This window comes from Rhinopithecus bieti, unplaced genomic scaffold (genome assembly GCF_001698545.2).
Source record: "Rhinopithecus bieti isolate Rb0 unplaced genomic scaffold, ASM169854v2 scaffold_18688, whole genome shotgun sequence".
Classification (NCBI taxonomy): domain Eukaryota; kingdom Metazoa; phylum Chordata; class Mammalia; order Primates; family Cercopithecidae; genus Rhinopithecus; species Rhinopithecus bieti.
Window position 1 is genome coordinate 95,033 of NW_016809492.1, and position 23,304 is coordinate 118,336.

A 23,304-nucleotide genomic window follows, 5' to 3' on the forward strand; every position below is an offset into this window, starting at 1 on the left:
TACAGATAATCCTCAGCCCAAAATTCAAGGTATCGCTAATTTTATTATCAAACAAAACTAGTAGATATAACTTCCAGGAAATAAGTTACATAAATATAACAGAATAACTTCATTTTCTTAAGTTTCAAATTAAAGATTAAGAAATACGGCTTTATGTAAAGTTTATGCCTTTTCCCAACCAGGCCTAAAGAAGAAAGAACTGGGAGCAGGAACGCTTGCTCCTAGCAAACAAACACAACAAAATTATAATTAAAAATATCTTCAAGCTATCAAAATGTGTGACAGAAGAATGCAGTAGAAATTACCAAATGACAAACAAAATCCTATCAGAGTTTTCAGGTTAGTCAAAAGTAACTTCATGAATATAGCCTGTGATCAGCATATGTCCCATAGCTTATATGCCCTCTATACCTCCAGAGTTGCATAATAAACGTTTAACAATAAAACAACAATGAAGATCAGGTTGTAAATATTTATATTTCTCTCACAAACAATGTTGTATGAGACATTTGTTTTAATATGTATCCATAGGATTAATACTCATATGGAGTATAATATGGAAAAGTGCAGAACTAAAGAAAAAAGTCTATCTGAAAACAAAAGCACACATTTCTCAGGATTTAAAAATATTGCACATAATAAGGTTGCACAGAAATTACTGGCTGGTTTTACAAACAGAATGAGGTATTAGTCAATCTCTAGATAAAGATGAGTAGCGAGAGGAGAGACTACACACACAAACACATAAATCCATATTAAGACCTAAGAGTGCCTACAACTAAGAAAGATGTGAAAAGATATGTAAGTAGCTATGATTTCAACACTACAAAATCATTTTTAGCCTGGAACCAAACACATGACAATCTCTTGGCAATATTTCATAAGTTTTCAACTTTTTTCCAGCCTAAATGACTATGGGCAATAAAACCATTTCCTTTACCCCAGTTCTACTGTAGAAAGGCAGAGTGCTGTGGTAAATATCAAACCATCCCTTTCTCAACCTTTCAGTAGCAATTAACCAAGATACTGTTCTCCTTTGCTGAATGACTCAATTATAGTTTCATGTACATTCTGCAACCCAAGTCACAGATGTTATAGAACATGCAACTTTCAATTAGTAAAGGTTTAATTGCAAAAATCATTAGGTTCACACAACTTAAATCTACAATAACTTTTAAAGTTTAATCAGGTAAACTCAATCTTTTCTTGGTAATGAAACTGGTGACATTAGTGAGCCCAAGGGCAGGTAGAGATAAAGAACTAGGCAAAATAATGTGTTTTTTAAAGAAACTTTCCTAATCAGGGAAATAATTAGCATTTTGTCTACTAGTTGAATGTTGCTGAATTTGTCAAAAAAAAAAACCTTAAATATATTTAATAGCTATATCAAATTGTTTAAAGTGAAATCATGCACTTGTCAAAATAGTTCACAGAAAACTGTTTAGCATCAAAGGTAATGAGGAAGAGTCAACTAGTTGGATTTAGTGAGAAAAGAAAAAGAACTACTGTCCTGAACAGTCAGTGTATGTGGTAACCATATTTCCTCTTCGTTGAGTGACAGTCCTGCAGTGCTTGCTAGATCCATGAAATCTATTTTCAGTCTGTACTGTATGCCGATTGGTAGAGTCAAAACCACTAAAAGAAAACATTTTCTCCATATCTTCAAACATGTCATCAAATAATCCAGCTCCAAAAGAAAACTCTTGGAAATGATGCCTTTGTCTACTGGAACCATCCTGGCGTGTCTGGAAATGATTTTCAAAATGCTTCTTGGATCGAGTGTTTTGGTTTTGACCAAAAAAGCCGAAGTCTTTAAATAAGTCATCAAAATTGAAGTTAAACGACTGCTCAAAAGAACTTCCACTACCTCTTTGTCCTTTACCATTAGTAAAAGCAGTGTGTCCAAGTGTATCATACTCTTTTCGTCTATTAACATCTGAGAGTGTCTCATATGCTGAAAGAGATAAAAATATTTTTAGTAACTGAAGGTAAAATATTGAAAATTACATACATTCAAATCTCTTCAAGTAAATGAACTGAATATTATTATTTTAGGGAAGAATTTCACATCAGAAATAAAAGCAAAACACTACAAATAAAAGCATCAAGTTAATCAAACTTATAAAACAAGGTAGAAACCTATTAACTGCTGTATTATCAGCAGTTGGCACAATGCCATCTATAATAAGTTATTAAATGATACCATTACTACAAATAAACACGTGGGCAACAATTACAGAGTTCTTTAATCTTCATATTATTTGTGTGAAATAATTAATTGTATTAAAAAATTAAACCATCAACTATAACCAAGTAATAGGAATTAAGATTTTGCACCTCCTTGCTAAAGTAAATGTTTAATTCTAACTCCCTGCTCGGTTACCTTCACCCAACAATAATTACTGAATGCTCAGCAGGTGCAATTTGTTCTAGAGCTAGTCCGAAATCAAAATTTGTTTCAATTTTTTTTTAAAGACAAATATGGCTTTGAAACGCAGATCAAGTGAATAAAGCACTTTAGAGTCTAGTTTACTTTTTAAGTATTTAATGTTTAAAATGGTAAAATATTGTTTCATAAGTTAGTTGATAAGAATTTTGGGTACCTAAAATTCTTTTTGTCATAGAAACAACAGTGATCTTATAAATAACATAGAATAATAGATTTTCAATATGTTTAGATATGTATACCAATAAAATTATCTATTATTCTTTCATGTATTTATTCAGGAATCAAAGCATCTGTAATAAGAAAATAATCTCAGGGAATCATGCAATACCTATACATAAATCCCACTCCACCTGTGATTCTCCTTACTAGTTAATAGTCATGACACTTCAGAGATTGTCATTTATTTACCTTCTGCAATCTCTCTGAATTTTGCTTCAGCATCCGGGCTCTTATTTTTGTCAGGGTGGTACTTCATGGCCAACTTGTGAAAGGCCTTCTTGATTTGGCGCTCTGATGCCGATTTTGGCACACCTAAGATATCATAGTAGCTTTTTGAGGCCAGAATTAATTCTGTTATCATTAAAATGCAGATTGCAAAGATGAAAAGTGACTGGGGAGTAGCCATTTCTAATATCCTAAAACAGAAAAGAAGAAAAAAATGTTATGGATGGAGCTAATCTTAAAACTTTTTTTTTTTTTAAAAGAAATCCAACACAAGGTAAACCTAATGCAGTATCAAAATGTTAAGCATACAGTATCTTGTACCTGTTCACATGTAATTTCACTTATAGTTTTGTAACTCCCAAACTGGCTTAACCTTATTGAGAACAAAAATAATTCTTGGCTTTGCCCACTAATACTCTGGCCATACACAAAGGAGACAGAAAATTTTCAATAACTGATTTTTAAACAGTTTATATTGAAGATTCATCATACGCAAGCATTGAAGAAAAAAAGAAAATCAAATAAGATCCCAACCTTCCTTTCAAGAATTCATATCCTGAAAGTAATAATGTATTTAACTTCACAGAAAAAAAATTAAACAAACAAAAAAAAAGGTGGAGCACCAAGGTAAATAGCCCAGTATATGTAAATTAGTATTAATCTCTCTCTAAAAATTCAGCTTTCAACAGGTGAGCCAAGCACTGCTAGTAGAGAATCTTAATATCACAATATTAATACTGACAATACTAGAATGTTGTCTTTTTCCCAAATGTAAGATCCCAAATGTTTAACCAGGAAGCATGGCTAAATATTGTTTAAAACTCATGATGAACAGAATAAGATTTCTGTTACAGCTGCCAGGAAAATGAACTTCGATAGTCTCTACTGTGGTTAAGGCAGATTCTTACGTTCACACTTCTCAGCAGGTAAAATATTTCTCTTACCTTTAAACCATTAAAGAAATGTTAGCTTAGAATTCTTGACAATACGTACTCAATAACTTGAGATTCAAAACGAACGGATGGATCCTGTTTTTTTGAATACGGTACCACTAGGGTCCTTAGTAACCTATGATGCCATAACAAGGCTGACGAAAACCACTACGGTTTGTGGAAATTGCCTGGTTTCCTCTCCAGTGGCCTTTCCTGAGAGTAATTAGCAGGCAGGTAGATTACTTATCTTCAGAGACTAACTCGTAGTCACGGGTACCAAGGATCAAGAACCACCTCTCCGTTTAAGGAACACAAACAGTGTGTCCCATGGACGCTGCGTCAACTGCAGGTTGCTCCCTTGTCAAAGGGCGGATCTAAAACTGACAGGGAGGCGCCTCACTGGTTCAGTAGACGTTACTCCACGGTCTCAAGGTAGACATCTAATGATTTTTTTTTTTTTTTTTTAGCTGACTAGTTTTGTATTGTACAGACTTCTCATCCCCAAGACCGCCCCGCCAGCCAGCAGCCCGTGCCTTGTTCCCCAGCCTCGGTGGCCGGCTGGGCTGGACCGTCCAACCTTCACCTAAAGGCGACTGGCACCTTCCCTGCCCGCCCAGGCCCCGCCGTAGAGGCTGTCTGAGAACCAGACTCTAATCCGGCGCCCGTGAAAGCCAGCGGCACAACCCAAAATACGATTCTGTGAGGCGGCTCTCTCCGTTCTTCTATTCTCTCGGCCAAAAACATGCAGTCCCTTGTCCCTGCGGCGACCGTGGCGGACACCGAGGCCCATTCGGCTCACAAAGACAGGTCTGGGCTACCCTCCGAACACCCCTCCCCACGACCCCGGCCTCCTCCCTCACCTGCACCCTCCGACTACTGCTGCTCCTCCACAGAGGCGCTGGCAACCCTGACGATCGGCTCGGGTCGGCTGCTCGGGCCCGGCCCCTCACCGCGGCCTCCCGGAGCTGGCGCGCACCCTAATCTCGGTCCAATACCGACCTAGCGCTCCTCCCTTGTCGCTGGCGCCCAGTCCCCTCTCAGCCAGCTTTCTCACTGGCAGCAGGCAGCCGCTGGCGCCACCACCTCAGAAGACCTACACGAAACGCTTCTCCATTGGCTTCTGCCTCCCCACGTGACCCCGGCGCCCTACGCGCACGTGGAAAACTGTTGTTGCCGCTAGGGCTGTGCGCCACTTCCGCCCCCAACCCCCGAAAAGGCGGTGCTTAAATCGGCGGAGGCGGAAGTGAGTCGATAGACAAGGCGGCGTTCCCGGCAGATGCCAGCGCAGGCGCAGTGGCTCGAGAGGCCTGGCTCTGAGGCGCAGCCTCAGTGAGGAGGGCTTCCCTGCGCCCGTCGCCGACCTGGGTTTCCCGGGGCCTCACCCGAATGATGCCCCGCTATTGCGCAGCGATTTGTTGTAAGAACCGCCGGGGACGAAACAATAAAGACCGGAAGCTGAGTTTTTATCCGTAAGTTGTCTGTGGAGTAGAAGCGTCAACCTCGTCGTGAGGCGTTGGACCTGTGGCCTTTGGACTTGGGTGTCTCCTGTCCGCTCTGCCAAGGAGTCCTCAGCTACTCCGTACGTGACCCGTCGCCCGCGGGAAGACGGGGGGAAGGCGCTAGTTCAGTTTACCTAGCAATGCCCTTCCTGCGCGAGGACTGCGGGCTGGTGGCGAGGCCCAGGGGCCTGTTTGGGTGTTAACAGTTAAAACAGTGAAGTTTGCGCGGGCTTCTGTGGTTTTCAGAGTCTTTTCCCCACTTCAGGTGATCTCATTTCATTGAACAACATTAACCACCATTTAAGATACGTGAAACCTGCGCAGTGGAAAGGTGCACGCAAAGTTAATTTACACCCCCTGCGAGTTAGGTCCCATAGGTATAATTTCATCCCACTTTTCTCCTGAGGAAACCGAGGCCCGGAATGATTAGGTAACCGACCTTGAAAGTTTAGTGTCAGAGCCAGAATTATAAACTAGTCTTTTGCTTAGGGCTGTAGATACTCTGCAGAGAACAAGGTTTTATTCTATTATTCAGAATTACTAGAGCTACAATATATTTCCATGAAACTATTGAAGCACTGATTTTTATTCAGAAGTACAGAAAAGCAGTGTCGTATAATAAGTAGGGATCCAGGCGTCAATGCTAGATCCTGGTTCCACTACTTTGTAACTTAATGACCTCTTGGAAATTAAGCTTTGGTGTCTCACATATCTATAACGCGGAGATGTTAATAGTACTTACATGATTAATAACACATGAAAAGCAACATATTTAAAATACTGCATTTCCATTTTTTCTTGTATTTGAAAACAATTCGTTTAGATCTAACCTGGTTCAGATTTTCAGCTGTTGTTTTCTGCCCGTTTTACTTTAGACCTGAAGGACTTATTCACTCATGATTCAACTGCTTTCCAGTATTTTAATTAATGGGGGAAAAAAACTGATAACCCCACCGGGCGCGGTGGCTTACGCCTATAATGCCAGTACTTTGGGAGGCCGAGGCGGGCAGATCACCTGAGGTCGGGAGTTCGAGACCAGCCTGACTAACATGGAGAAACCCCTTCTCTACTAAAAATACAAAATTAGCCGGGCGTGGTGGTGCATGTCTGTGATCTCAGCTACTCGGGAGGCTGAGGCGGGAGAATCACTTGAACCGGGAGGTGGAGGTTGAGGTGAGCCGAGATCGCACCATTGCACCACAGCCTGGGCGACAAGAGCGAAACTCCGACTCAAAAACAAAACTGATAACCCCGAGTAATTCACAATCCATGGCAATATTTCCAGGATTGTCTGCCTTGAAGCCCTGCCGCAAGATGCAAAGAGATGTTTGGGGGAGGAAAACAATCTAATCCACTTTCAGTTTATAGGAAAATATTACTGTACTAATGGCTCTACCTCTGAGAATGTTTGTAGCAAAAGATCATGTTGAACTTGATTTAACCTCGTATTTCCCAGATTTATTTGGCCTTTGATATTGGAGATGAGGTGTAACTCCACACTAAAATTTTTAACTAACCTTTGTGGACCTTACAGTAACTTTTTAGGAAGGAAAAAATAATGCAAGTGAATTGTAAAGATTTTTTTTCATTGAAAATGTGAATTTGGTAAAAGTGGTATTATTTCTAGGGTTTTTAAAAAAAATTTCGTGTGTCATCCACAAAATAAAAATTTAGTTTTATTCTCCAGTAGCGCCAAACTTGAATTGAATTTACTCATGTTAACACTACAGCAAACTGTAGTTTAAATATATATGAATTTGGGAATTCAGTTAATATAGTGTCCAGTCTGTACTGTGATTATCTTATGCTTTTGGGGGAATTACATAAGACAATGAATCAAAATTATCAAATGAGTTGAATCAATATAAAGATATAATTTATTCAGGAAACATGATCAAGATTTCTTAGAGATTTACCTGTTGAGGAAGCAATACAATCCAGTTACCAATAAGGATATTCACAAAGTATTTTTTTAATGAGTTGATAACTTAGCATATAGGTACAATGGAAATAATTTGCAAACAGCATCCATATACATGAATTTACAGTAAAAAGCATTATTGTAAAAGGCCTATTCTCATTTCAGTTGTGACAAGAGAAATGAATTTACCAATGGCCAGAAGTCAGGTCCTCAAAGAAAATTTGTTTGCCTTTAAAATTCATTTTCTGGTTATGCTTGTCATACTTACAACCTAATATTTGTAAAGTTAAAGTATTTTTAAAACATGATTAATATTGTTTCTGTGGTTAGAATTTCCAAAGGTAGTGTATCTGATTTTTTCCATATGAGGATATCAGGATTAAAAGTTATATCTTACAGAGTACCCAGACTTTCCGTGGCATCTTAAAAAGTTACCAGAATTTAAGGGGGAAAAAAATGATGCTACTACAAAACATAAGCTAAATGTTTGGGATTGGGGGAAGGGAATGTATAACAGCTACATTTTATATGAGAAACCTTATTATATTGTTACTATTCTTATAAACAGGAAATTATGTGGTGTCTTGGACTGTGTTCTTGGAAAATTATCAAATGAAATATAAACCATTTTCAAATATTGTTTTGTATACTTTGACCCAAACCTTTTTAGATTGATAGGAAAAATTTTCTATCAAATTCTGCCATACATTGTAATGTTAGCACCAACTCTAAATCCAGGTTGTCAGGTACAGGAGCAAAATGTATACAGCGCTGTCTTGCCATTTGTATTTGATTTGTTTTATGTAAAATATCTGAGACTGTCCCTTTTAACATGTTTCATTCTTGTATCAGTTTCTCCTTCAGAACTTGAATTTTGGAGTTCCCAGTTCATTGGTTATAGAAGTGTAGTACTATTAGACTGGATTACGTATAGATAGAATTAAAGCTGATGCTAGTAAAGAGAATATTTTCAGTACTCTTTCAGCTGAATCATTTGTTTGAAATCATTTGTTTGAACAATCTACTTATTTTTTAAATATTAACATAAATTGTAACGCTTAATACTGCCTTGAATTGTAGACAACAAGCCATTTGACTTGAGGTGGTATTATGAAATACATTTGAATAGGAATTTATAATTTATACAAAGCTCTTTTCTAATTCTAGGCAAACTGTACAGCAATATAAAAATGGAACATAATCCATAGAAAATACAAATAGATTTTGTCCTTTATGGGAACACATATATTTTACTTGAAGGGACTGTGAATTATGTTCAGCTCTTACCAGATAAGAGCTTTGGCTACATGTCTTACACCTTAGGCCTCTTACTGCAGAGATGATAATGGTACTAGTTGTGATGAAGATACTCTTATTTGGTAGGGATGATTGCCTTCCTCTTGTAGCACTTACTTGATGCATAGGTTACCCAGATATATGGGGTTGGAATTTGGCAAAATTGTAAAAATATAGCGAAGTTTTCCTTTTTTTCTTCTTTTTTTTTTAAATTCCAGATTTCCTCTACACGACAAAGAAAGACTGGAAAAGTGGTTAAAGAATATGAAGCGAGATTCATGGGTTCCCAGTAAATACCAGTTTCTATGTAGTGACCATTTTACTCCTGACTCTCTTGACATCAGATGGGGTATTCGATATTTAAAACAAACTGCAGTTCCAACAATATTTACTTTGCCTGAAGATAATCAGGTATTGCAGTATGGGAGGGGGTAATGCTGAGCAGAGTGGCAGATTGCAGGGTGGCAGGTGATCAGGTGGGAGAGTAAGAGGGAACTATAACTTGGGTAAGCAGATACTTGGAAAAAAGGGAGCACTAACTTGTGCTTTTACTAAAAGTGATAATTTAAAAAAAATTGAAATGAAGCACAGCTTAAGAGAAGCAAGAGATATACATTATTAAGTTATTAACACAAGTTCATGAGTTTTATTTTTTATACTTTCTTTTTTGTGTGTATGAGACAAGGTCTCATTCTCTCACCCTGGCTGGAGTGCAGTGGCACGATCTCAGCTCACTGCAACCTCTGCCTCCCAGGTTCAAGCCATTCTCTTGCCTCAGCCTCCTGAGTAGCTGGGATTACAGGCGCCTGCCACCACGCCCGGCTAATTTTGTATTTTTAGTAGGGATGGGGGTTTCACCATGTTAGCCAGGCTGGTCTTGAACTCCTGGCCTCAGGTGATCTGCCTGCCTTGGCCTCCCAATATACTAGTCTTTTTAATGATCTCAAATGTTTCTGTCGTATATTGAATGGGATTAATGCTTTTTAGAAAACACTTTAAGGTATATGTACTTAGAACTTTTTTTTTTTAACTAAATTGCTTGGCCAGTGTAGTGCTCAAAATTATAATTAAATAGCACTAGCATAATAAGCCAGTAAAGGTCTTCTTTTTCAGAACATGAAAATATTATTTTCTAGGGAAAGGACCTTTCTAAAAAAAAATCCCAGAAGAAAAACTTGGAAGATGAGAGAGAAGTGTGCCCAAAAGCCAAGTCAGAAGAATCATTTGTATTAAATGAGACAAAGAAAAATATAGTTGACACAAATGTGCCCCCTCAACATCCAGAATTACTTCATTCATCTTCCTTGGTAAAGCCACCAGCTCCTAAAACAGGAAGTATACAAAATAACATGTTAACTCTTAATCTAGTTAAACAACATACTGGGAAACCAGAATCTACCTTGGAAACATCAGTTTACCAAGATACAGGTATAGGTGGTTTTCACACATGTTTTGAGGATCTGAATTCTACAACCATTACTTTGACAACTTCAAATTCAGAAAGTATTCATCAATCTTTGGAAACCCAAGACGTTCTTGAAGTAACTACCAATCATCTTGCTAATCCAAACTTCACAAGTAATTCCATGGAAATAAAGTCAGCACAGGAAAATCCATTCTTATTCAGCACAATTAATCAAACAGTTGAAGAATTAAATACAAGTAAAGAATCTGTTATTGCCATTTTTGTACCTGCAGAAAATTCTAAACCTTCAGTTAATTCTTTTATAGCTACCCAAAAAGAAACTATGGAAATGGAAGACATAGACATCGAAGACTCCTTGTATAAGGATGTAGACTATGGGACAGAAGTTTTACAAATCGAACATTCTTACTGCAGACAAGATATAAATAAGGAACATCTTTGGCAGAAAGTCTCTAAGCTACATTCAAAGATAACTCTTCTAGAGTTAAAAGAGCAACAAACTCTAGGTAGACTGAAGTCTTTGGAAGCTCTTGTAAGGCAGTTAAAGCAGGAAAACTGGCTATCTGAAGAAAATGTCAAGATTATAGAAAACCATTTTACAACATATGAAGTCACTATGATATAGAATAACTAGGTTTTAAAACTGATTGTTAAATAAGCTTTTCCAGCCAAAGCAAACTACATGTAAACTTTTCCTGTGTAAAGTTCTCATCTTAATGAACCTGTGAGAGTGTTGTAAAGTTATGAACTGTATCCTATTCTTGTAATGCTCATTTAAGAAAAACGAGAGAGTTGGGCTGGAAAGAAAAGCAGTTTTATTACTTTATACTTTTCCAAATTAAAATTTAGCACATAAAAGGATTCAGTTATAACATGAGAAAACAAAGAAGTGGTCAAAGAGCACAGATTAGAAGTCAGGTTCAGGAATCAGTCCTGGGTCTACCACTGGCATATGACTTGGGCAAGTTACTTACGATTGTGCCTCAGTCCCTAATTTGTAAAATAAGCACTTACTAAATTTCTGATTGGTTCTTTATAGAGCCTTCCCTTTTTATTAAGATACTTCTATTAGAACACATTTTCTATAAGATAATGCATACTTAATACTAGAAGTTGGCTAGAATTTGATGATACTATGTATTTTCAGTATTGAATTCTGCGGTGTTTGACCTTTTGGCTGTAGTTATATATTACAGTTATATATCTGTAATAGAAAGGAAGATAAAACTTTTTTTTTTTTAGATGGAGAGATGGAGTCTCACTCTGTAACCCAGGCTGGAGGGCAGTGGCCTGATCTCAGCTCACTGCAGCCTCTGCCTCCTGGGTTCAAGCGATTCTCCTGCCTCAGCCTCCCGAGTAGCTGGGATTACAGGTGCACACAACCACATCCGGCTTATTTCTGTATTTTTAGTAGAAACGGGGTTTCACCATGTTGGCCAGGCTGGTCTCGAACTCCTGACCCCAGGTGATCCACCTGCCTTGGCCTCCCAAAGTGCTGGGATTATAGGCATGAGCTATTGCGTCTGGCCAAGATAGAACTTTTATAATTTTATGCCAGTTGAACTAAAGGAACCACTCATTAGCCCAGTTCTTAGGAGAGGTACTTCAAACTTGAAAGAATAACTTATATGTGGCTAACCATCAAATACATAGTCATCTAAGCTTCTAAATGTTCTGTATTTATACAGTTATATTTATAAACCAAAAATTTTAATGAGGTTAATTTTAAATATAAGTATACTTTAGAAATCACAGTTTGTATCTGTTTCTTAGTAGGTGTGGCTTTTAAAATATGTGCTTGTTCATTGTTAAATTCCAGAATAATAGAGTAATACTTAATACTGTACATTCCCACTTATGTATATGTTATTAAAATTTATAAGCAAGAAATTATACATAAGTGGTCATGATCTTAGGGAAACAAAGAATTTCTCTTAGGAAAGAAGTGATGGTAATATAAATAAAAATACTGTTTATATTCACATGATTTTAAGAAAACTGTAAAAGCAAAGACTAGTAATGACACAAATGTGACAGATGTTTTCTTAAAATTGGCAGTCAATATAATTATGTTTCTGCCTATGATACTGAGGAAGTTCTATCAGTCTGATTCTTAAGTTTTCTCATCTGTTAAGTAGATGGTACTATTACTTACCTTAAAGGGTGGCTTTAAGAATTTTGTAAGGAACAAATATGTTTTTGGTTCTGGAATATAGGAGGTGCTCAATAAAAGTTGATGCTGAATGGCAAATAATATTCTAATTGTTTTGTAAATGCATGATTATTATTTTTGGCCATATTTGACTTAGTTTCATTAGGCTAATATTAATTGATACTGTATGAAAGTGTGTCAGCTAATTATAAAAAATTAGAAGTGTCTTAGGTGACGATGGGGGAGAAAACTTAAAATCTTTGCATAAATTATGGGTAGATAATTGATAGAGTTAATACAGTGTTATTAAGTATTTCCATGTGTTTTGTGAATACTTAATTTAAAATAATACAGATGAAAATAATCTTGAGTCATAATAAAGAAATGATATATTAACAAGTTTCAACAGTGTACATTGTAGTAATTTTCTGTTTAAAGTTACAGGTTCCTCAGGGAAAACTTAAACTAGCTGTATTTCTTTAATAAATTATAAGTAAAGGTTGACTATATCTTCTCTGAAAATCCAAAATGCTCCAAAATCTGAAACTTTTTGAGCACGAACATAACATGCAAAAGAAATGCTCACTAGGGCATTTAAGTCTTCAGATTTTTGAATTGGGGATGCTCAGCTGTTAAGTGTACTGCAGATATTTCAAAATCTGAAAAACAGTACCCTTTCTGTATTCATGTCCATCCTTACTCTGATTATCTGGATCATAGTAATCATTCTCTGGTAAAACTTTCAACAACATTGCTTTTTTGCCTATTGTTCTCACTTGCCTAAACTACATTCGTGGTTGAGTTCAAATATCTCTTTGCCTTTTCTCTTCCTACATCAGAAGAGCTGGTAGAATAGAAAAAAAAAAAAAAAAAATCACATGATTGGGCAGACTTGATTATAGATTCATGACCACAAATCAGATGAGCCCAGCAGTGTTACTGTATTTTTCTAGTAAGTTCATAACCCCACTCTCAAATCCCCTCTCACTCCTTCCTTCCTTTCCTGACTCTCCTTCCCACTTGCCCAAGATGAGGATCTCATCACATGCTTCATTTAGAAAATCAAAACAATCATTAGCTCATCCTGTCTCTTATAAGGTCATTAATGGTCTTAAAACTAAAACCAAAATTATTTTATTCCTGTATTTATTCACTGAGGCCTCATGGATACAGGGTACAGTATTTATTGCTGCCCACATCAGAATGAAAAAAAAATTGTCATTTCACAGTAATTTGTTTCTGTGGAAACCCACAATCATCCATGTAAAGGCATGGGCTGATGAAATTCAATACTTGTCACCTGAGGCAACAAATTTGTTCCTAAAACATACATTCTAAAATTGAAAGATTTCCTAGGATTTGGAGTAAGAAAGTCTTCAGAAATTTGTGAACCTACTGAAAACTACAGTGAATATTCCTCAAAATCTGAATGGAAGAAAGTAAGGGTAAATGAGATGGATGAAAGGGAAGAAATATAGATTAAAGGATTGATGGATGGATGGATAGATGGGTGTGTTTAGGCTCCACCTTCTTGTTTAACAACTATTCTTTCCTAGGTAGTAGCTAGAGAGGTCGCAGTGAGCCCAGATCACACTACTGCACTCCAGCCTGGGCAACAGAGCAAGACTCTGTCTCAACAAAAGAAAACTATGTACATAAAACTATCTACAAGTGGCCCTTAAAAAAGGCAGGAAAGTTTTATTGATTAATAAAGTGGATTTTTCAAGATTTGCTAGGTTGAAAGTGACACGGGTTTTGCCCTTAAAAGAACTTAAATATGATTTTCATTTTAGGCATTTGATGTGGTTTGACTCGGACCCCACCCAAATCTCATGCCAAATTGTAATCCCCATGTGTTGGAGGAAGGGTGGTCTGTTGGGACATGACTGAATCATGGGGGAAGACTTTCCCCTTTCTAGTCTCGTAGTAGTGAATGAGTTTCCATGAGATGTGGTTGTACTACAAATGTGTAGCACTTGCTGCTTCACTCACTCCCACTCCACCAAGTGAAGAAGGTGCTTGCTTCCCTTTCGCCTTTCCACCATTACTGTATAAGTTTCCAGAGTACTTCCCAACCATGATTCCTGTACAGCCCATGGAATTGTTAGTGAAATAAACCTCTTTTCTTCAGAAATTAACCAGTCTTAGGTAGTTCTTTATAGCAGTGTGAGAACAGACTAATTCAGAAAATTGGTACCAGGAGTGGGGTATTGCTATAAAGATATATGAAAATGTGGAAGCAGCTTTGGAACTGGGTAAGGGGCAAAGGTTGGAACAGTTTGCAGGGCTCAGATGAAGATAGGAAAATGAGGGAAAGTTTAGAACTTCCTAGAGACTTGTTGAATGGTTGTGACCAAAATGCTAATATGATATGGACAGTGAAGTCCAGGCTGAGGAGGTCTCATGGAGATGGGGAATTTATTGGGAACAGGAGTAAAGGTCACTCTTGCTATTCTTTAGCAGAGAGACTGGTGGCATTGTGCCCCTGCTCTAGGGATCTGTCGAACTTTGAAGCTGAGAGAGATGGGTTAGGGTATCTGGCAGAAAAAATTTCTAAGTAGCAAAGCATTCAAAATGTGACCTGGCTGCTTCTAACAGCATATACTCAGGCATGAACAAAGAGATTACCTGAAACTAGAACTTATATTTAAAAGGGAAGCACAGCATAAACGTTGGGAAAATTGCAGCCTGGACATGTGGTACAAAAGAAAAAACCATTTTCTGGGGAGGAATTAAAGGCTGCAGAAATCTGCATAAGTGAAGAAGAATCAAATGTTAATAGCCAAGACAATGGGGAAAAGGCTTCCAGGGCATTTCAGATACCTTCGTGGCAGCCCCTCCCGTCACAGGCCTGGAGGCCCAGGACAGAAAAATGGTTTCATGGGACAGGCCGAGGGCCCTGCTTCTCTGTGCAGACTCGAGACATGGCACCCTGCATCCCAGCTGCTCCAACTCCAGCCGTGGCAAACAGCTCAGGCTGTTGCTTCAGAGGGTGCAAGCCCCAAACCTTGGCAGCTTCCATGTGGTGTTGGGACTGTGGGTGTGCAGAAGGCAAGAGTTGAGGTTTGGAAGCCTCCACCTAGATTTCAGAGCATGTATGGAAATGCCTGGATGTCCAGGCAGAAGTCTGCTGCAGGGGCAGAGCCCTCATGGAGAACCTCTACTAAGGCAGCACAGAGTGAAAATGTGGGGTTGGAGCCCCCACACAGAGCCCCTACTGGGTAATTGCCCAGTGGAGCTGTGAGAAGAGGGCCTCCGTCCTCTAGACCCCAGAATGGTAAATACACTGACAGCTTCCCCCATGCACCTGGAAAAGCTCCAACCACTCAACTCCAGCCCATGAAAGCAGCTGTGGGTGCTGTACCCTTTAGAGTCAGAGGGGAAGAGCTGCCCAAGGCCTTGGGAGCCCATCCCTTGCATCAGCATGCCTTGGATATGAGACATGGAGTCAAAAAAGAGATCGTTTCGGAACTTTGACATTTAATGACTGCCCTGCTTGGTTTCAGACTTGTATGAAGCCTGTAGCCCCTTTTTGGGGGCCAATTTATCCCTTTTGGAATGGGAGAATTTACCCAATGCCTGTACCCCCATTGTAGCTTGGAAGTAAATGACTTGTTTTTGATTTTATGAACTCATAGGCAGAAGGGACTTATCTCAGATGAGACTTTGAACTTTGACTTTTGAGTTAATGATGGAATAAGTTATGACTTAGGGGGACTGTTGGGAAGGCATGATTGTGTCTTGAAATGTGAGAAGACCATGAGATTTGGGAGGGGCAAGGGGCAGAATGATACGGTTTGGCTCTTTGTCCCCACGCAAGTCTCATCTCAAATTGTAATCCCCATGTGTGAGAGGAGGAGCCTGGTGGGAAGTGACTAAATCATGGGGGTGGACTTTCCTCTTGCTGTTCTCATGATAGTGAATGAGTTTTCACAAGATCTGATTGTTTAAAAGTGTGTAGCACTTCCTCCTTTCTCTCCTGCCCTGCCATCTGAAGAAGGTGCTTAGGCTGAGCACAGTGGCCCATGCCTGTAATCCCAGCACTTTGGGAGGCTGAGGCAGGTACATGACCTGAGGTCAGGAGTTCAAGACCAGCCTGGCCAACATGGTGAAACCCCATCTCTTCTAAAAATACAAAAATGAGCCAGGCAAGTTGGTACTCACCTGTAATCCCAACTACTCAGGAGCCTGAGGCAGGAGAATTGCTTGAACCTGGGAGGTGGAGGTTGCAGTGAGCCAAGGTCATGCCACTGCACTCCACCATGGGTGACAGAGTGAAATTATGTCTCAAAAAAAAAAAAAAAAAGGAAAAGAAAAAAAGAAGAAGATGGTGCTTGCTTCCCTTTCACCCTTCCACCATCATTGTAGGCTTCCTGAGGCCTCCCCAACCATGCTTCCTATACAGACTATGGAAGTGTGAGTCAATTAAACCTCTTTTATTCAGAAATTACCCAGTCTTAGATAGTTATTTATAACAGTATGAGAAGAGACTAATACAACATTAAAGTTTATGCTGTCTTTTTCCTTTGAAAGAAAGTGTTAAAAATCTGTTGTTTGGGGCCGGGCACAGTGGCTCACGCCTGTAATCCCAGCACTTTGGGAGGTTGAGGTGGGTGCATCGCCTGAGGTCAGGAGTTTGAGACCAGCCTGGCCAACACAGCGAAACCCCTTCTCTACTAAAAATACAAAAAATTAGCTGGGCATGGTAGCGGGCACCTATAATCCCAGCTACTTGGGAGGCTGAGGCGGGAGAATCACTTGAACCTGGGAGGCAGAGGTTTCAGTGAGCCAAGATTGCACCATTGCACTCCCCCTGGGCAACAAAAGTGAAACTGTCTCAAAAAAAAAAAAAATGTTGTTTGAAGTAATCAATGGGTTTGACCATTTTTAATGGTCACTAATTAGCATACTGGCTCTCTAGCCTAGGTAGGCATATTTTAACAGTGCAAAAGCCAGTATTATATATAACAACAATCAAATAGACTCTATAATGAAAATTTTTAAGTGATTAATGACTATCTGTGGATTAGAAGTGTAAATAAGGCCTGGAACATTTATGGCTAAACACAAAATAGATTTTCATCATGTTTCAAATCTGGAATATTCAGTACAATTTATTGTTTTAAAATCTATTTATCTGTCTTGACAGATATAGCTAAAAAGTAAAAGGAAGGTATTGAGAAGGGGGATATACACCAGAAACAGACTATAGTAGCAAAGAATAAGGAAGTTAGGTATGAAAATAAAGAGGAAAAGATGAGTTCTATGAGTCACAAATGAAAAAGTGACAGTATACTTCAGAGAAATAGACTAGATGGATGGATGGATGATGCAGATAAATGAGGCTATTTAAAGATCTGTATATAATATGGCACTTCTTTCCTTTCTGGATACTAGTCATTTCTTTCCTCTCTGGATACTAGTAATGTAACAAACTTAACATATTAAAGTGTTACTAATTTCCCATGATATTTTTGACAGTATTTCTAATCTAATTTCTCTAGATAGAGATTAACCTAGAATTGCCTAAAATGAGTCTGCACTAAATTTAAGCTCTCTAATCTGTCAGTTATGTCAGGGCTCCCATCCTTTATCTTGGTGTCTCCTATCTTACCCACATCACTCTCAACCCAGCCCATCTTGAAAAATCTACTCTAATCAATGAAGACTTTCTACCCTATTTGCATGCATTAATTCCCAATATTTTATTAAGAGAAAAGCATATAAAGATCACTGTAAATACACATCACATGTTGTCTTCATCCAAGTTATGCTGCTGTAACAAAATACCTGAGACTGGGTAATTTATGAAGAATAGGAAGGGTTTTTTTTTTTTTTTTTTTTTTCCCCACAGTTCTAGAGGCTAGAAAGTCCAAGATGAAGGCACTGGCATCTGATAGAACTTTCTTGCTGCCTCATTCCATGGCAGAATGGGAGGGAGAGTTAGGGGGCCAAACTCACCCTTTTATAATGAACCCACTCTTGAAATAACATCACTAGTCCATTCATTCTGCCCTTATTGAGGATTGTTTCCAATACATGCTCTTTGAAGGACACATTCAAAATATAGTATATGTCATGGTTGAAAAGGGCGAATTCTAAGTCTCTTTGCCATCAATCACATGAATATTTCTATTTCATGTTCACTCGGTGGCAACTAGAGAGAGGGCAGTTAGAGGCACATGGACAACTGGAATTCTGCAGGGCTAGGAAGAGAATGGAGCTGCCACTGGGAAATAGGCCCTCTTGTTTTCAGGGCAGAAGCTTCCGGCAATCCTCTGCAAGGTTCTCTGCCACTACTACGAGTAGCAGCTTACCTCTGTCAAATTGCCCTATGTCTAAGAGCAGCACCCCCTGGATTTTATTCTTGACTGAGTTTTCAGGAACTGAGACCTATGTTTTTGGTATGGGCAAAAGGAAACTGAAGTTCTTACAATTCAGTCACAATTCAATCACAGGAAACAAAGGTTCAAAATTTCAAATCCATGGAAGGAGAAGTGGAGTTCCAAAGAGTAAGTACAAATAAAGGTTCCTGGACAGAATTAGGCAAAATATAGTTGGAAGCACTAGAAGTGCAATTATGGTTATGCTGGTTTATGGAGGGCCTTCAGTTAAGAACCAGAGACAGAGCTGTAGGACACAGCTATCAAGAGCAGCATCAGCCAAGTACACTGGCTCAGTGATTGTAATGCCAGCACTTTGGGAGGCCAAGGCAAGAGGATCACTTGAGGCCAGGTGTTTGAGACGAGCCTGGGCAACATAGCGAGACCCCATCTATAAAAAAAAAATTTAAGAGAGCAGCATCGAGGGCCTCAACTGAAGACACTGTAATTTAGTAGACCTAGGAAGAATTGCTGCATTTTAGTAAGTGTCAGGTAATACTATTGTGTGTGGTTCTTGGACCACATTTTAAGAAACGGAGCCTTAGAAAAGTAGTGGTTCCATTTCTGATGGGAATGCCTCTTCATTTATTTCTACTAGTTCTATTTTTTATGCCACTGCCAGTTTTTCATTCTTCTCTAACTCTTCTGAAATACAGAAATCTATGTATAAGCTAGAATGTAATAAAGTTTTATTTTATGTATAAAGAGTTTATGTAATTTGCCATTTGAGATAGCAAATACAACATACATACTTCGCTCTTCTCCCACCTTATATGCCACAATAACAACTGTAAAGAGATTTTTTTTTTTCCTGAGACAGAGTCTCGCTGTGTCGCCCAGGCTGGAGTGCAGTGGCGTGACCTCGGCTCACTGCAACCTCTGCCTCCCGGGTTCAAGCGATTCTCCTGCCTCAGCCTCCTGAGTAGCTGGGATTACAGGTGTGCACCACAACGCCCAGCTAATTTTTGTATTTTTAGTAGAGACGGGGTTTCACCATGTTGGCCAGGTTGGTCTCGAACTCCTGACCTCAGGTGATCCATCCCCCCCTCGGTCTCCCAAAGTGTTAGGATTACAGGCGTGAGCCACCACGCCCAGCCTAAGAGATATTTTTAAAAGGTAAAACCCATGAGGGCAAGGTGAAAGAGGAAGCAAACACAACAACATTTTGGAAGCTGGAAAGTAGAAGTATGAGTAGTAGCTGTCTTTGTGGTCCTGAGATTCCTGAGTCAACAAGAAGAAAAGCCAACAAGTAAACCCAATTACTATTACAGAACCCAAAAGGCTTAGTAATTGAAATCAACAGATACCTCTGGAATTGGGGAGTGTGGGGTGCTTAACGCATGTTAAAAAAAAGGATTGGTTAAAGTTTATTAAGAAGCAGTTGTCACCCCACACAGTTTGGTAGCTCTTTCGCTCCTTACCTGGCAAAAGATCAGAAGTTTATTCTCTAAAAAGGTTAAAACAGAGGGTCTCTAGCTGGGCAGGGGCGTTATACTGAACACAGCGATTAAGTGAAAGTGTATATACCGAATGGTGAGCTCCAACCCCCATCCCACCCAGCCTCTATCACATAGTTCCCAGAACTCTAGCAACGAAGTGTATACTCCCCAGGCAAAAGACTGAAGGTGTTTTCTCTGGAGAATTTGACGTCGGGTAGGGGACTCCAACTGGGTCCCGCTAAGTCACTCTGCAACAGTGATTCTCAATACTCACTGTGCATGAAAATCACCTGGGAAGTTTTAGAAACTTTTCCTGGCCTGGGCTCTACAATCAGAGAATCTCATTCAATTGGTCTGGTTTAAAGCCTGAGCATCTATATTTTTTAATGTTTCCCAGGTGATTCTAATGAACAGCAAACGTTGAGAATCATTGCTGTACAGTGAAACTTAGGGCAAGACTCATCCATGGGTACAGAGTTTTTCACCAGCTTTTAAATGTTCTGTCCACTGATAGTCAACAGACAATTGAGAAGGGCAGTTAATAATAAAGATGTGGCTGTCTTAGTCTATTTTCTACTGGTATAACAGAATGCCTGATGCTGGGCAATTTACAAAGAAAAACATTTCTCCGAAGGCTGAGAAGTCCAAAATTAAGGCGCCAGCATTTGATGAGGGCCTTCTTGCTGCATCCTTATATGGAAGAAGAGCGAGAGAGGATGAACATTGTGTCCTCATATGGCAGAAGAGTGAAAGAGAGGGAACACATTCTTGCAAACCCCTTATATGGTGACATTAATTCATTCATGATGGCAGAGCTCTCATGACCTAAACACCTTCAAAAGGCCCCACCTTCCAACACTATTGCACTGGGGATGAAGTTTCCAACACATGAATTTTAGGAGACATATTCAGATCATGGCATGGCCCAAATAAATAAGTAAAAAACAGCCACTTAGCGAAAACAGATATGTAGTCATAAGAAAACAAAGAAACTATATAGTTAATGTTCTTTCTGAGCAAAGGCCATATTGCATTTCTGAAAACAAAAACATGATATCTTTTAGAAAAGGAATATTATAAAAACATAAAGAGCTCTAGTAATTTAAAAAAAGTTATAAATGAAAAGTTAATAGGAGAGTTAGAAGATTAAAGTTGAAGGAATCTCCCAAAAAGTAGAACAAAAAAGCCAAGAGATAGAACGGAAGAGACCCAAATAAGAATTGTGTCCCCTGAAAATTCATGTGTTGAAGCCATAAAGCCCAGTATCTCAGGACGTGATTGTATTTGGAGACAGGGCCTTTAAAGAGATTAGGTTAAAATGAGGCCATTAGGGTGAGCTTTATTGCTATCCAACTTAGGTCCTTATTAGAAGAGAAAATTTGGACATACAAAAAGACACGAGGGATGCAAGGGCATCCTAGAAAGACCATGTGAGGACACAGTGAGAAAGTAGCCATCTGTAATATAGGAAGAGAGGCCTTAGGAGAAACCATACCTACTGATACTTTGATCTCAGAACTGTGAAAATAATTTTTCTGTTGTTTAAGCCACACAGGCTGTCCTATTTTGTTACATCAGTCCTAGAAATCGAATACATCCAGGAGACTCAATATCCACATAATGGGCATTTTAGAGAATTGTAATAGAAAAAAATAATGGAACAAAGAAAATAGTAACAGAAGTAATGCAAGTGATTTTTTCTGGACCTGAACATGCTTTCCAGATGGAATGACCCATTATGTCCTGAGAACAATGGGCAAAAACAAGTACTTAAACAAGGCACATTATTTTTTAAAGTCAGAACTATAAATATAAACCAAAGATTTTACAGACCAGCAAGAAGAAAAAAAAGACACAAAGGGTCAAGAATAGAATAGCTTCAAACTTCTTAATAGCTACACTGGAAGCAAAAAGTAAAAGATTAATAATCTGAAAATTCTGAAGGAAAAATATTTCCAGGTAGAATTAATTCTGTATATCCAACGTCTCAAAAAATTGCTTCCTCTGGACCCTTTCTAAGGAAGCTGTTGGAAAATGTATTCTAGGGAAATAAGGCCATAAAAGAAAATCAAAAAATTGTTTATCTTCTGGAATGACTGCCTAGATGATAGTTTATTATTCAATTGATCTAGAGACGAAAATAGGAAAAAAGGAAATTCAAATCAAGAAAGAAGCAAAAGGAATTCCAAGCTGGTGGTGAAGGAAGGCCCCAATACAACATGCCTAGAGAGCCACCAGTCCAAATGACAATAGGTCTGGAGGCTCAGAAACATTGAGTTCTTTAAAAGAAACATGAAGTTCTTCAAAAGATGAAAATTGTTAGCTCAGAAACATTGAGTTCTTTAAAAGAAACATGAAGTTCTTCAAAAGATGAAAATTGTTAGATTAACTAATGTGTTGAATATCTGGAAAGGAAACTCACTTATCTGGGGCTAGAATTTACGGTTAAATTAATGATAAAGCACAGAGAAAACTATGCAAATAATCCAGAGTAATATTGACATGAAAAGTGCATGGAAGATCAAACGGTCATTTCTTCGTACATAACTGCATTTACATGGTCAAAATAATGTAAATACAATATAACCACTTACACAATGTATATTGGGAAGATAGAAGGTAACATAGAAGGGGTGTGTGTGTGTGTGTATGTGTATGCTTATGTTTGTGGTTGGGTCAGAAGCAAGGAGTAGAATGACAAGGTAATTAAACAGAGCAAATCCTCATCTACCATAGTGGAGTGTCAAAAGATAGTGCCTAAATCCAAAACTTTAAAAATATAGGTCAGGTGTGGTGGCTCACGCCTGTAATCCCAGCACTTTGGGAGGCCGAGGCAGGAGGATCATGAGGTCAAGAGATCGAGACCATCCTGGCCAACATGGTGAAACCCCGTCTCTTCTAAAAATACAAAAATTAGCTGGGCATGGTGGTGTGCGCCTGTAGTCCCTGCTACTCAGGAGGCTGAGGCAGGAGAATCACTTGAACCCGGGAGGCGAAAGTTGCAGTGAGCCAAGATCATGCCATAGCACTCCAGCCTGGTGACAGAGCGAGACTCAAAAAAAAAAAAAAAAAATATATATATACACACACACACACACACACACACACACACACACGTGTGTGTGTGTGTTAAGCATGTTATTTTGAGAAATATAGGTAAATACACAAAAAATCTGCAGTATCATTAGAAGGGGTTGACTCGAGAGCAGAAATGAACTAGGACTGCAGGCTTTTGTTTTGTTTTGTTTGTAACAAGGCTTGTAGAACACTGGGTTTTGAAGCATATGTGTAAGAGCTATGGGCTCACTCCTATTCATCCTTCAGGACTGATGTGGTTTGGCTGTGTCCCCAACCAAATCTCAT

General features: G+C 38.8%; 2 protein-coding genes across 6 annotated transcripts; one reads left to right on the forward strand and one right to left on the reverse strand.

Moving 5' to 3' along the window:
• Positions 1 to 23: 23 nt before the first annotated feature.
• On the reverse strand, positions 24 to 5,040 carry DNAJB9 (DnaJ heat shock protein family (Hsp40) member B9). 2 transcript variants are annotated; one of them, XM_017889568.1, is made up of 3 exons: positions 4,686 to 5,040; positions 2,858 to 3,084; positions 24 to 1,954 (listed from the first exon to the last, which is right to left on the reverse strand). In XM_017889568.1, the coding sequence occupies exons 2-3, from the start codon at positions 3,072 to 3,074 to the stop codon at positions 1,503 to 1,505; spliced, it is 669 nt and encodes a 222-aa protein (XP_017745057.1). In that variant the 5' UTR covers positions 3,075 to 3,084; positions 4,686 to 5,040; the 3' UTR covers positions 24 to 1,502. The 2 variants fall into 2 exon arrangements, with proteins under 2 accessions (XP_017745057.1, XP_017745058.1); XM_017889569.1 differs by having other exon boundaries at positions 4,825 to 4,944.
• On the forward strand, positions 3,495 to 12,525 carry THAP5 (THAP domain containing 5). 4 transcript variants are annotated; one of them, XM_017889566.1, is made up of 3 exons: positions 3,495 to 4,257; positions 8,760 to 8,952; positions 9,678 to 12,525. In XM_017889566.1, exons 2-3 carry the CDS (start codon positions 8,806 to 8,808, stop codon positions 10,590 to 10,592), a joined length of 1,062 nt encoding a protein of 353 aa, XP_017745055.1. In that variant the 5' UTR covers positions 3,495 to 4,257; positions 8,760 to 8,805; the 3' UTR covers positions 10,593 to 12,525. The 4 variants fall into 4 exon arrangements, with proteins under 4 accessions (XP_017745055.1, XP_017745053.1, XP_017745056.1 ...); XM_017889564.1 differs by lacking the exon at positions 3,495 to 4,257 and adding an exon at positions 5,017 to 5,294; XM_017889567.1 differs by lacking the exon at positions 3,495 to 4,257 and adding an exon at positions 5,022 to 5,294 and having other exon boundaries at positions 8,760 to 8,830.
• Positions 12,526 to 23,304: the final 10,779 nt, after the last annotated feature.

Coding starts and splice junctions, on each gene's coding strand:
- DNAJB9 (XM_017889568.1), bottom strand. CDS start 3,074: ATGGCTACTCCCCAGTCACTTTTCATCTTTGCAATCTGCATTTTAATG. Junction 1,955..2,857: donor ATTCAGAGAGATTGCAGAAG/GTAAATAAATGA, acceptor TATCTCTTTCAG/CATATGAGACACTCTCAGAT.
- THAP5 (XM_017889564.1), top strand. CDS start 5,212: ATGATGCCCCGCTATTGCGCAGCGATTTGTTGTAAGAACCGCCGGGGA. Junction 5,295..8,759: donor CGGAAGCTGAGTTTTTATCC/GTAAGTTGTCTG, acceptor TTTAAATTCCAG/ATTTCCTCTACACGACAAAG. Junction 8,953..9,677: donor CTTTGCCTGAAGATAATCAG/GTATTGCAGTAT, acceptor ATTATTTTCTAG/GGAAAGGACCTTTCTAAAAA.